Consider the following 14,695-nt stretch of genomic DNA (forward strand, 5'->3'; position numbering starts at 1 on the left):
GACTGGGGAAAAAACCAACACCCCCCCAAATATATTTTTATGATAAAGTTGAATATTGAAATGTCTCCCATGGCAGCCATTTTCTGGTGGCACCCTCTATCAGAAGTGCCTAGGCCCAATAACGTTGGGAACCTGGCTGTTCAAGAGCGACAGCAAACTGAGAATTACGCATTGTACTACTAGAAATTCAGTATTGCCTTACATCAGTGTCAAGTTTCAACTCAAAGAGTTCTCCAGCATCCTTCAAAGGAAGAAACAAAGACCTCCAACTCCTGCACTATGTTTAAACCATTTATTTATATAATATGGGTAGCATTAACAGCTTACAACTTTATTTGATAGTGAATAGGTTAATATTTACACTGAAACCAGAGCACTCTATTAAGCAATGCTAGGGTGACAGAACAGGACAAAGACAGACACATATAAAACAAAAGTTAGAGGAAGTGGGATAGTGAAAATACCACAAGTTTTAGTATTCTCCCCCCCCCCCACCCCACAACTCATCTGGGAGGTTTAGGGCAATTAGCATTTCTTGATCCGACTGGCTGGAAGTTTAGATTTGTCTAAGTCGTCAAAATATGGGTGGTTCAGGGCAGTGCGACCAGAAATTCTCTTTGCAGGGTCATAGATTAACATTTTCTGCAAGACAAAATAAAAGTTGCTTGTTAAGTCACTTGCAACACGGGCAAAACAAAGAGGTCAGGATCCAAAGAACTGTGAACCTCAGTGTCCGGAATACAGAACATTCACTTCATTTGCTTTGGAAACCAAGAAGGATTCCCAAAGAGGCTTGTGATATAATATTGGGGGGTGGGGGTGGCGCTGCAGAGAGAGGGGTTTTGTTCAGTCAACAATTGTATTGGTCTAATACAAGCCCCCCCTCCATGCAGTTTGGATCCCAGCCTGGGAAAACACATAGGAGCTTTTTGCGTCTCAATAATGGCATCTCCACTGAGTATTTCTTACAATACTTGAAAGATCAGTGACAAATTTAATTCTACCCTCTAGCCCCCACGGCACACTGACCAGCTTCCAAAAGGAGGTGTCTGCAGCTTCCTAGAAAGCAGATTATCTTGCTAAACTGCTTTCAAACTTCTTTCAAACTTCTTGATCTAGGAACAAAAGCTTATAACTCCCCTTAGCCTTAATTATGAGACATTTTTAACATGTCTCTCTTCCACCCTTGGTCAAAAGTCTATCTAAGCCAGCATCCTGTTCTGAGGTACTCGGCACTAGGACAAAAGTGTGGAGGGGGAGAAATATGCAGTGATATTGGCCATGCAAAGTCCAGAACAAGAAACCAAATCCCTGTAATACCTTTTTATTGTGTGTAAAGTGCCATCAAGTCGCAGCAGAATTATGGCAGCCCAGTAGGGTTTTCAAGGCAAGAGACTAACAGAAGTAGTTCGCTATTGCCTTCATATGCATAGCGACCCTGGTATTCCTTGGTGGTCTCCCATCCAAGTACCAACCAGGGCCAACCCTGCTTAGCTTCAGAGATCTGATGAGAGCGGCTAGCCTGGGCCAACCAGGTCAGGGCTTACCTTTTTATAAGGGCCCTAACAAAACAAGGAACTACATGGATTTGGTTTCCTCGCCCAGAAGTTTGGGCCAGAAGATAAACCCTGCTCTACTTCGAAATTTTCAGTTCTTTTTCAGCATGTGTTTTAACTCTTGCAAAGAGGGAAACTCAGTTTGTACACCAGAGAGAACTGCACAACATTCTATGGTGCTCCACATTGCCACCTGAGGCACGTGGTGGTTGGAAGTGCCATCAAGTCATAGCCAACTTATGGTGACCTTGTAGGGTTTTCAAGACAATAGACAATCAGAGGTGGTTTGCCATTGCCTGCCTCTGCATAGCAACCCTGGTATTTCTTGATGGTCTCCCATCCAAGTACTAACCAGGTCCGACCCTACTTAGCTTCCAAGACCTGATAAGACCGTCCAGCCTGGCCTTTGAAGGTCAGGGCAAAGCATGTAGGATTGCCCAATTAACTGACTCTTGTTTTGTAAGAAACATGTTTTTTAACATATGTTAAATTGTGTTACTATTTTTTTTAATGTTTTTGATTTTGTTTTGGCGGAATTTCCACCCTGTTCTGTACTGTTGCTATGGCTTGTTTTGCTAATGCAATAGAGACTTGATGATGAACAAACATTTGCTTACAGAAAGCAGGTCCAGGCCATCTTCATCCAGGTTTTTGACGTGTGACACCAGGCTGCTGGGCTTCCACTTGGGGAAAGTGTTCTTGTAATCTTGCAAAGACTCTACTTCAGGCCACACCTCGTTGTTAGGTGTCCCCAAAGCTCTACCAGGGAAATAACCAAAAGTGGATTCAGTAGCCTCTCAACAAGCACATTTCAGAAGGCATTCAACACCCCTGTTAAGTTACTGCAAGTGATGCTTTAAAAAAAATACAGCCATTGACAGGCACAGGAATCCCACTAACAAGATACATTTGTGGAGCTGTGTGTCTCAGAACGGTTTCCAGAGAACACAGTGACAAAGAACTGCAGCAACACACATTAGTCTGTGTTCATAAAACAAATTTTGCCATCCTGCTGTCTGTCAGACACAATACAGACTCCCCGGGCCTGTGTTCCATTTTCTGAGGACACGTTCATACCTGCAGAAAAATTGAGCAGGTAGTTTTTCTGAGAACATACCACTATGGGTGGAAAGTTAGCAAGGCTTTTCCTGTTACAGAAGTTACTATACAAGGGACCACTGGCCCAAGGTCACCCAGTGAACATTGTGCCAAGGGGGAAATTTTAATCTAGGACTGGAGGGTTCCTAGTACAACTCTAATCACTATACCACACTAGCCCTATTTTTAATTATTTTTTGCAAAGGAGCTTTCAGACAAACAACCCTGCACTTGATTCTGAAGCAGAACTGTCCAAAATATGCTTAAAGCACCTCCACACACACACACTTCACAGCACTTCCAAGAAGATAGCAGGGATGAGGGCTGGAAGATTTTTTTCCATTTCTAAGGATCCATTGAGAGCCAGCATGGTGTAGTGGTTAAGAACAGCGGACTCTAATCTTGATAACTGTTTGATTCCCCACTCCTCCACATGAAGCCTGCTGAGTAACCTTGGGCCAATCACAGTTCTCTCAGCGCACGCAGAGGCAAGCAATGGCAAACTTCCTCTGAACGTCTCTTGCCTGGAAAATGGGTTCACCATTAAGTCAGCTGTGACTTGACGGCACTTTACACACACACACAAGATTCATCGTTTCCTAAACTTAACACCAGTGAACAAATGCCAATACAGTATCAAGCTTGACCCTTTCAAAGTAGTAATTAAGGTTTTTCAGGCAATTATCCCTAGGAATTGTAAGAGCACCAGGGGATTTGTAAACCACCATTACATCTAATAAGCCTTTAAAAAAGTTACAAATTCATCTGATTGGCAGTGCAGGTCAAATCAATGCTAAAACTCTTTTGGCACTCTAATGCTTAAAGGTAAAGGTCCCCTGTGCAGGCACCAGGTCATTCCTGACCCATGGGGGGACGTCACATTCCGACATTTACTAGGCAGACTTTGTTTACGGGGTAGTTTGCCAGTGCCTTCCCTAGTCGTCTTCCCTTTACCCCCAGCAAGCTAGGTACTCATTTTACCAACCTCGGAAGGATAAAAGGCTGAGTCAACCTTGAGCCGGCTACCTGAAACTGACTCCCATCGGGATCGAACTCAGGTCATGAGCAGAGCTTGGACTGCAGTACTGCAGCATTATCACTCTGTGCCACGGGGCTCAACTCTAGTGCTTAGGACACCATTAAAAAAAACCCAGATAATTTTCCGATTTATATTTTTCTTGGAAAACCCACACTCCTGGGCTAGAGATATTATAACCACCAGGCCAGACCTGAATACCAACAGAACAATCTATCATACATTGATGCCAGTATAGAACCTCATGGGATCAGGTGATTAAGGCTACAATCTAATTAAGCACTAGGAAGTAAAATCTCAATGGAATAAATGAAACTTACCTCAAGCAAAAAATGTTAACAACGTTATGCAAGCTCAGAACAAGAATAAATTGCTGTTTAGCTGCTTGCTACTAAAAACAGGACGCGCATTCCCAGGATGCATACACAGCCTCAATTTGTGTGAAGAAAACCAAAACAGCTGAGGACAGACTTGACTTTAACAACCTGCATCACCTCAGAATGACAGGCTGTAATGCTTGCTTTCATTAAAGCTGCTCTGCAGAGCCAAGCGTACATTAGAAAGCTGCACGGATGCATCACAAGCAGATCCATCCCAGCCTCGAAGTCAAATACCTGAAAATCCTGAAGAGCTGGTCAATTTCTGAGTCCCCGTGGAAGAGCGGTTTCTTGGTTGCCATTTCAGCAAAAATGGTGCCTATGCTCCATATATCCACAGGCGTCGCGTAACGCGCAGAGCCTAGCAGCACTTCTGGGGATCTGTACCACAGGGTTACGACCTACCACAAGCAAAGAAACCATTAGCACATTTTAAAGGAAGCATAAATTGCTAATTACAAAAGGCAACATACCACATTCGGGAGCAAGTACGACTGCATTAAGCAACCTATTTATTTACAATGTGCACTGTACTCTTCTGGAATCAATATATCACTTCTTGAACCATTTCAACCATGTGTAAGGCATACTACTTTCTGGTCTCCATCTTCTAAATTAAGCATTAAGAATATGTCAATTTTATCCTGCCCTTCCCTTTGATGACCTCAAGGTGGCGTACGCGACTCTTGCATCCTCCATTTTTATCATCACAACAACCAAGAGATACATTTGGTTAATTACTAAATCCGGTCTTCACATTATTTTTGTTGTTGCAGCGGTTCCCAAACTTTTTGAGTCATGGAGCACTTTTCAGGAGAGAAATTAGTCACGGAGCACTCATTTTCACCTAGCCCCTACTAAATGAAAGTAGTATTTTTCTTTCCAGCCTCTTCACGGAGCACTAGGAGATGTTTCACGGAGCACCAAGTGCTCCGTGGAGCACAGTTTGGGAACCGCTGATTTATTATATTGGTCTTATAGCCCGCCCTCCCCAGCAAAGCTGGGCTCAGGGCTGCTCACATAGTAATAAGTATACAATAAAACTTCATAAACTTGTAAATCCAATGAATTAAAAACAGCCCTATAAAATCAATAAAAATCCTTATTGCCTGTGTAGAAAAGCCCTCTTTGAATAATTCATTTTTGCATAGTTGGCGGAAAGCCGGGAGAGTGGGAACCTTCCTGACCCCCTCAGTCAGGCCATTCCACAAGGAGGGGGGCCACAACAGAGAAGGAACGTGTATGGGAAGTGGTTGACATTGCCCATTTGCAAGTTGGCACCTGCAGACGGCTCTGCTTGGATGAGCCAAGAGGTCATGGTGGAGCAGAGGGGGAGAGTCGGGCTTGCAGATGTGAGAATCTAAGGCCATGAAGGGCTTTGTACATGATAGCCAATATTTTAAACAGAGCCCTGGTAACTGATGGGCAGCCACTGGAGTGACTGTAGAATGGGACTAATATTCATGCTCCATCTAGCTCCCAGTAACAGCCGAGCTGCAGCATTCTGCACCAACTGGAGTTTCTGACTTGATTTTGAGGGGAGGCCAATGTACAGGGCATTGCTGTAGTCTAGTCTCGATGTCACTGTGGCATGGATCCAGGTGGCCAAATCAGCCGTATCATGGTAAGGGACCATTTTTCAAGCTAGGCTGAGTTGGAAGAAAGCCTTTTGCCATTGCATTAACTTCTCCAGAAATAATGTTGGGTCCTGTATAACCCCGGGGGTCTTAACTGAGTCAGCAAGGGTCAGCTGAACGCCACTGAAAGTGGGGAACATAATGTCCTTCAAGACCTCTGCCTTCCTCTCAAGACTCACCCCATTTTATCCTTCTGACTACATAAAGAAGGCTGAGGTGAGCCAGCTTCAGGCTCAAGGCAACTGATTGAGCTCCACGACCAAACTGGGGGTGGTTCAGACCCTTCTACACCACACTAGCTGTGCTCCAGCCTCACTTGGAATATCGATCAGCCTGCGTCAAACATTTCAGTGCTCAAAACAGTGCAGAAAAAGGCAGAACCACAGCGATCGAGGGGTTGGATCACTGTCCCTTCAAGAAAAAGGCTACATAATTTCAGGCCTTTTAGTATGGAGAGGAATAGATGGGGGGGGGGATGATACACTTAATTTTTGTGTCTATGAAGAGTGTCCCCAAGCTCTTAACTTTAGAACTTCCATGTTCAAAGACAGTTGCTTCTGAACATCAGTTGGCAGGAGAAAAAGACCTGTTGCCTTCACACGGGCCTTCTGGAGAAATACAGTTGGGAACAGGAGACCATACTAGACTGACCCCTGGTCTGATCCAACAGGCCTATTTTTGCGCCTTTCCAATAAAAGGAAATATGGCTGCATCATTAAAATAGATTTCCACAATTAAAAACGAACTCATTAGCCTCTTAGTCCTTTGATATAAGATTCAGTGTTGGGTGTTTAACAGTACCAATAGTCGTTGAAGTCACTTACCTCATGCGTGTAGACCCGCACGGGGATACCAAAAGCTCGAGCCAACCCAAAGTCAGCTAGTTTGATTACTCCATTGTCGTCTATTAACAAATTCTGAGGTTTCAAGTCTCGGTGCAGAATCCTTCTTGAATGGCAGAACACAATACCTTGCAAGATTTGGTACAAGTAACTCTGAAAAGGGAAACAGATCAACACTGAGTGACTGCTTACAAACCCATTAAGCTCTACCCTCAAGGTGAGCATCACACAGGACAGCGCAGAAGACACTTAGCATCATAAAAGCCCCACCATAAGATGTGAACAGTGGATGTGTTCAGAACTTCTATCCCACCGATCCTTCTGAAAGCCCAGAATAGCTCACATAGAGCTCTCGAAAGTATTCTGTCCAAGATGCATGGTGCTTCCTCCCACATTTCTTTAGAATTCCTCCTCAGAGTCTACATTTCCATGAAGTCTTTGGCTTAACCCCCTAAACTCCATCCCCAAACTGAAGTATGAATTCGCTCACAAACATTCTTGTTAATCTCTGTTGCTCCCTCCCCTCTGTCCCGTATTCCCCTGCAGTTTACGACCTAAATTTCTACAGTGGAGAAGTCAACTCATTGGGCCAGTTCTTAGGATCAACTGACATGGCAGTGGTGTGTCGGGCAAGGAGCGTCTGACAGGACAATTCTTTCACAGTAGAAGTTTTCAGATTGCATGGAGAACACATATAAGCACACACCAAGATTGCACAGGAAAACAGTAAAGACCCAGAGCGATCCAGTACTCTGCATGACTTAAAGCAGGGGTCCCAACCTGACAACGTAGGCGCTTTTGGAATTTTGAGAAACGCTAATGGGTGGCACCACCACCACAAAATGGCTGCCATACAAGGCAGGCCCAATCACAAAATGGCCACCATGGTGGTTGGGAGTTTTTAAGCCAGTAACAGAGGCAACTGTTTCTAACTGGAGCGCTCCATGCAGACCCAAAAGGGATGCCTCTCACGGTCTTCGAAATCACTTCTCTCTCTAGTGAGGTGGCACAGTTAGGATTGGCCCTTTAGGACAGAAACAAGAAGGCACCAGGAAACATATCATGGAGCCCATGAGTGCCACAGTTGGGAACACTGACTCGATGCACATATCCCAAGAGTCTCCGCAACACACAAGGGTGCCCTGCAGCGATTCCATTGGCAGATCCCCACCTCCACTGAACAAGTTCCCCAAAGGCAGGAAACTTGAGAAGCACCAATTGACTGTACTGTCTCCTTACCTTAACAAGCATACGGTCTAAATACTGTCCTGATGGGATAGAGTCCAAGTATTTCTTGAGATCCATAGAAAGAAATTCAAAGATAAGGTAAAGCCTTGAATCTTGCATAAGCACATCCTGAAGACTGAAGAGAAATTTCATTTAAAAACAAAACAAAACTGGAAACAGCTCAGATATTAAGCGAGGCCACGCTCTCCCTCACCCTTCATAAAGTTTACAGACTGGGTTTAAATTTTAAAAAAACATTTTGCTGCAAGGATTCGCTTCAGAATACCTTGCTTTACAATGCATTATGCATTCCCCTGTTAAAATCTGTACCTCCTCTTAAATTTCGAATCAATGACTTCATCATTTAGGCCTGCTCTCCTGTGTCAAAATGTTTAGGCATTTGTTAAAATTAATCCTAACCAATTAAGGGTTAAAAAATGAGCACAAGATAGCTAAATAGTGATGCACCCTTCAGTCTCGTGGATTTAAAATGAGAGATTTATGTTTCTGTGGTTAGAGAACCAGAGTGGTCTAGTGGTTAGGTTATCTGGCTGGGCTCTGGCCTGTAATCCTCACTCTGCTATAGAAACTCGCAGGGCAATTTTTGGCCAGTCAGCCTAATTTACCTCACAGGGTTACTGTGAGGATAAAATGGAAACGGACAACCAAATATTCTGGTCCAAGCTCCTTAGAGGAAGGGCAAGATAAAAATGTACTAGATAGGCTCACATGCTTAATCCTCCTATGGAGATCAATTAGACTTCAAAATTAACATTAGTTAAATCTTTCCTTAGATTGCTTTTTAAAATCATACTAACTGGTCATTCGTATTAATACCACACCTATAGACAGAAAGGAGAAGACGATACTGGATACCTGAAATACACCTATAAGCTCTATGCTTAATGACACAGAATGTGTATGCAGAACCTAAGTATGTTTACCGCTTCCAAACTGGGAGTAAGATCCCGTGGACAATGTGTAGATAGGATTGCCACCTTAGGTTTGGATCCTACCTTCCTGCGCTGCTTGCAGAAGGCATTTCTGTCCATGTAAGAGATGAAGGGTAATGCTGCCAATTTCCGCTGCAGACATCCACGCCGTTCTTTCGGCCCACTGACCCCCACCCCATCCCTGGGGAGATGCCAGGCAGGCCAACAGCCCGGAGAAAAGTTCCCCCTTGTTTATCACAGCTCTGCTTGCCCTAGCTAGGATCCCATTGAGATATTGACCTTATGATCTTTGATTCTGAAATCGCAAGAGAAAGCAAAGCTGCCCTTATGCCAGCTCAAGTTGCAGTGCCAATATCTTACACCTGCTGCCTTTGTGACTCACAACAGTATATCTTGCACTGCTCACAGGGTGCCAGAAAGGGAGGGGGAGTCCTTTCTTTTTAAAGGAGCCCCAGGCGATATACATACCAGACTATATTGGGATGATGAAGCTCTTTCAATAAGGAAACCTCACGAATGGCAGTGCTGGGAACACCTTCTTCTTCGCTCTCTAATCGGATCTTTTTCATGGCAACCACCTGGCCCGTAGCTTTGTGCTTGCCTTTGTATACAACACCGTAAGTTCCTGGTGGGGGGTGGGGGTGGAGACAAGGAAAGAGAAACAAAGAACTCAATGTTGCGGCATGATTTAAGACTGAAGTAGTTGCGTGGATTCAGCATCTTGGCAAAGGAACCGTTTGGTGTTTTGCTTTGGAATACCAAAGCTGTGAAGCCTAGCAAAAACCAACACCACTTCACCAGCTTGACAGCTGAAAGGATAAGCAAATTGGATGCTCAGAGAACAAAGGAGCACATGTTGTCCCACACTGCTGGGCATGTTCCAAAACCTTTGCATGCATCAGGTTAGGTAACCAGCAGAAACACACTTCCCTGAAGAACACTTCCTAGCCTAGAAAAAAATTTGGGGACCTGCCGAAAGTCAACATCACCACCCTCCTTTGTGTTAGTGCACAACAAAACCATACACAAAGAGGCATAACTAGACTGGTTTGCATTGCGTTTACAGTACTCTTTCCCAACAATATGGATCTTATGAAAACTCTTTTCCAAAATCCTAAAGAGAGAAGGCAATCGATACCTAGTTCTCACCAAGGTGATCAACTCAAGTCCATGCAGGACCACATCAGACTGAAAAAAGGGAGCTCACTTGACTGTGTGCTCCCTCATACAAAAAAAAAACCCCTTTCCACACAGCAAACTAGATATCAGGGCAGGAGCCATACTCTTTCTTCCACACATACAAGCATTAAGGATATGGCAAAGATACGACATATTGAAGTTGTTTTGGCCTTAGGCGAGATTAGCACAAGCTTACCACGGAAATTCATTTTCAGTAAATGGGACAGTCTGGACCCTCAACACCCGGGCTCAACATGGTACAGACTATTTCAGAGAGAGGAACTAGATGTTGCCTAAAGCGCACCTATGTTCGCAAATGTAAAGGGGGCCCAACACGCGTTACTCTACCAAAACAAGACCATTGATCCATCCTTACCTGGTACCAGCTTTTCTAGGCAGAGAAAGACCGTTCCTAAGGAGCGCTATCAGAAATGCCAGGGATAGGGTTGGCATCTTTTGCACACAAGGAAGGGATATACTCTGCTAGTAAACCATTGCATGGAGCACATCCACAGGAGAAAAATCAATGGGCAGGCAGGAGATGCTCCATCTTTTATTCCTCCACTGGGTCTCACCTGCTGATGTACTTCAGATCACCTGCAAGAACTTTTTGCCATGCTCAAGCAGAGCATTAATTAGCCGACGAGCAGAGGAGTTAAGCACTCTCCTGCTAGCTCTCCTCTACAAAGGGTGCCCTCAATTAGACGCAAATGTGGCATTTCAAGCCCCATGTTTGGCATTTCAAGCCCCATGTTTGCTCACCATTGTGTAGTTCAGTGCTGAGAATTGAAAAAATCAGTACAGGAGTGTACTGAGTTACTCAAAAACAGCCTCGTTCTCACACAGCACATCAGGGCAATTAATTTTCTGTATTTAAGATCTTGATAAGAGGACCTTTTCCATCACCGACGGTGCTCAGCTAGGAAGATGTAAGATAATTTGGGATCTATCACTTGGGGTGCAGCAACACAGCTAAGATTTTCTTCCATCCCCCCAGCACCCACTGTAAATTCACGGTTGTGAATATTAACGTCCACACAGAACAACCGGCTTGTGGATCGTTTTCACAGACCTCGAGTGCTAGAGAAGTTGTGATATTTGATCAACAGAACAGCTAGCCATGCCTGACATTTTAATGAGGCAAAGTCAGTAACATTCTGACATAATATTCTGATAGCTACCTGGGTCAGCACATTAAATAAGGGACCTGGCGAGGCAGAATAGCTAAGCCGATTTCCTGTCTGAATAAAGAATAACACATGTCTTGAGGCGGCTTCACATTCAGTGACACACGAACAAGTAGAATTCCTACTGTTCCTAGGGTCAAGGAACAAACAGTGAAACCAGCAGCTTCTTCTAAAGACTTGCTGCCAAATACTCATAGTTAGACTGGAAGCATCAGACATGCCTGGCTTGCATGACAGATCCTAGGTTACCTACCTTCACCAATCTTCTCTATTTTTGTATAGTCATCCATTGTTGTGTGATAGGATTACACCTGAAACAGAACAAGGAGTGTAAGCATTCATGGTGCCAGGTGTCTATGGAATACCCAACCCACCCTTCCACTTCTCAAAAAGTTAGGTTTCCAAAAGCCACTCGAGACTGTTTTGTACAGGCACATAAATCTTGGTATCCAGTAGAGGCTGTAAGCTATAATTAAGCTATAATTAAGGGTGGGGGATTTTGTTTCATGACTGCCCTGAGAAAGGACCTGGAACAGAAACCTTTGCCTTTTCACCTGCAGCAGCTCAAGTTTGAGATGAAAGACTGAACACCTGCCAGGGAAAGGGAAAATCAAGATCTTGCCGCTTTGTGTGTTTGTGCTGAGATAGTGGAGTTGATTTTGTGTCCAAAAAGAAAAGATATGGAGGAAATGCATCTCAGCAGAAAGAGAAAGCAGTCAAATGCAAGGTCACATTTTGTGAAGCCCACTAACAATGGCCAAAAACCTCTGGCAAATTCACCATTGTACCAGATAAGGGTTTAATGCCTTGCCCACATTGTATTCACATTCTCTGCACGCCTTTTAAAGATACCAGGTGGTAATGGGGATGCCAAACCTTCACAATCAAATTGGCCCCTCATTCTCCTCGATCTGGTTAGCAGCCCATCCCTCATGGTATGCTGAAGGTGGAGGATTGTGCCAGATCGGCAATGTGCACACATGGGCTGTACTGAACCCTGGAAAGGCCTGTGGTTCAGGCCCCACTTCAGCTAAGCTCACGAAGTTCTCTCAGCTGCCAGAATATAAAATTCACACAAGACTATGTTACCGAGTCATTGTAAAGGCCTCCAGTACACTGTGAGGTAAAATGCTTTTAATCCTTGAAGCATTAATCATATGCTCTTTTCCCAATCCCTTCAAAAGCTTTGGAATACCACATCTGCATAGATACTCCATTACCTTATAGAATGCGTGTGATCACATCAACAAGGAAGTTACTGCTACTTAATTCTTGTTTGCGTATGAGTCTTTTGAACAGCTAGCTCTCAACTGTTTTAGTTAGATATATAGGAGAGAAGAATAAAAATATTTCATTTACTGCAATACTCCTTTTGGAAAAGTGCTATATTTCCCATAAAGAGCAAAAACCCACCAGCAACTTAATAAATTTTCTGTCCTGGGATTAACTTGGATCTAAAAGGTCATTGGTTTGAATCTTCCCTGTCGTGAGCTCACTAAAAAGCTTCAGGCAAGCCATTTGCTCTCTGAGCCTATCTGCAATGTGGGGAACAACCCCACTGGTCTGCCTTACAGGGGTGTCATACAAGATAATAAATAAAGCACTTTGAACACTGGAAGTACAGCATAAATACAAAGTATTACTACCACCCACTAACTGTCCGCAATCTCTGCTTAAATAAATTGCAGAAGTGTTCACTTTTCACAACTGCTGCCCAACTAACAGTTTCAACAACAGTAGAGGCAGCAGTTGTTGAAACTATTAGTTGGGCAGCAGTTGTGAAAAGTGAACACTTCTGCAATTTATTTAAGCAGAGATTGTGGACAGTTAGTTCAACAGTTAGTGGGTGGTAGCAATACTTTGTATTTGTGCTGTACTTCCAGTATTCAAAGTGCTTTATATGTTATCTTATCGAGGCAGCAGTGCCCTGACCTGGATGGGCCAGGCTAGCCTGATCTCGTCAGATCTCAGAAGCTAAGCAGGGTCGGCCCTGGTTAGTATTTGGATGGGAGGCCACCAAGGAAGACCAGGGTTGCTGTGCAGAGGAAGGCACTGGCAAACCACCTGTTAGTCTCTTGCTGTGAAAACCCCAAAAAGGGGTCGCCATAAGTCGGCTGCAACTTGACGGTACTTTACACACACACAGGCAGCAGTATTGCAGAAATGCTAGCATTTTGATCCCAAGTAAACCTGGTGTAACAGACTTGCACTGAACACAGTGACTGGATGAACTCAGTATGTGTGTGTGTTTAGTGCCAAGTATGTGTGTAAAGTGACGTCAAGTCGCAGCCGACTTATGGTGACCCCTTTTTGGGGGGTTTTCATGGCAAGAGACTATCAGAGGTGGTTTGCCAGTGCCTTCCTCTGCACAGCAACCCTGGTATTCCTTGGTGGTCTCCCATCCTAATACTCACCAGGGCTGACCCTGCTTAGCTTCTGAGATCTGACGAGATCAGGCTAGCCTGGGCCATCCAGGTCAGGGCAGTGCCAAGGATAGAGCCTCTCATATAAACAGTGCACCACAAAAGCTTAAAAAAAAAAATGCAAAAGCTGCACAGGCATTTCCCCCAAAAAGCAGCATAGGCCATGTGCGTGCATGTCGAGTACTCACGCTCTAACCCCCACCCCCCATATTAGAACACGATACTCCATATTCCAACCCCCCAACCGGAAGAAAGGCTTCCAACAGAGAAGAAAGATGGAGAAAGACAGAAAACTTGATCCCCTCGTTTCCTCATCGGAGCTCCTATTAATTTATACCCCCCATCCTATGCTGGTCATCTCAAAACCTTGGCATTTGCAAAGGATTCCAACCCAGAATAGTGAACAGTTCTTGGGCTATGAAATCTTTTTTATTATTATCATTTTTATTTAATACATCCATGTAAAAATCAGCATTTAACACTAAAATTTAATTAAAAAATCTATAAGATTACTATTGTAAGCCTATAGTGACTTCCCCTCCACCCTCTTCCACCTACCAATAAAGTGTACCCACTTTTGCTATTTTGGGGCTACGAAGCCTTAAGGAAAAGCCTCAAAAAAAAAAGTACAGCGGTTTATCTGCTTTGCTCACCCGTTGCACAGGCAAAGGGGGAGGGGGAGGTCCCTTTCCGCCAAGGGGATTTTGCACGGTGATGCTCTGGGCTTAACAGGGGCGCTCAGCCGGCCCCACGTTTGCCTCCTAGGCCGGGATCAGAAATGCATGCAGACTGGGATCAGAAATGCATGCAAACTGGGCTCAGAAATGCATGCAGACTGGGCTCAGAAATGCATGCAGCTTGCAGCCCCCTTTCTCCAAGCACCCGGGCAGCTTCCCCTGCCCCCTTACCCGCACAACCCAAGCCAGCTCCAGCCGCTCCTCTGCCTTTCTTTGCACGCAAAGCCCACCGTGGCGAGCAAGAGGCCCGGAGCAGGCAGTCAAATTAACCGCGCCCAACGCACCAATGGCGCGGCGCCGTTGCTTTCAAAACGGCCAATCAGAGCGCGCCCGCGGCAGGCGCCAAAGCCCCGAGGAAAGGCGGCGGAGCGGCTGCCTCACGGGCGGGCGCAGGAACCGGAAAGCGTATGGTCCGAAAGAGTTTTTTTGCTCTCGTCGTGGGT

General features: G+C 44.7%; 1 protein-coding gene across 1 annotated transcript; it reads right to left on the reverse strand.

Moving 5' to 3' along the window:
- Nucleotides 1–495: 495 nt before the first annotated feature.
- Nucleotides 496–14,464, reverse strand: CDK1 (cyclin dependent kinase 1). Its single transcript, XM_056849640.1, has 8 exons — nucleotides 14,424–14,464; nucleotides 11,346–11,403; nucleotides 9,195–9,351; nucleotides 7,786–7,909; nucleotides 6,529–6,699; nucleotides 4,305–4,468; nucleotides 2,174–2,315; nucleotides 496–642 (listed from the first exon to the last, which is right to left on the reverse strand). The coding sequence occupies exons 2-8, from the start codon at nucleotides 11,380–11,382 to the stop codon at nucleotides 526–528; spliced, it is 912 nt and encodes a 303-aa protein (XP_056705618.1). The 5' UTR covers nucleotides 11,383–11,403; nucleotides 14,424–14,464; the 3' UTR covers nucleotides 496–525.
- Nucleotides 14,465–14,695: the final 231 nt, after the last annotated feature.

This window comes from Euleptes europaea, chromosome 5 (genome assembly GCF_029931775.1).
Source record: "Euleptes europaea isolate rEulEur1 chromosome 5, rEulEur1.hap1, whole genome shotgun sequence".
NCBI classification, from domain to species: domain Eukaryota; kingdom Metazoa; phylum Chordata; class Lepidosauria; order Squamata; family Sphaerodactylidae; genus Euleptes; species Euleptes europaea.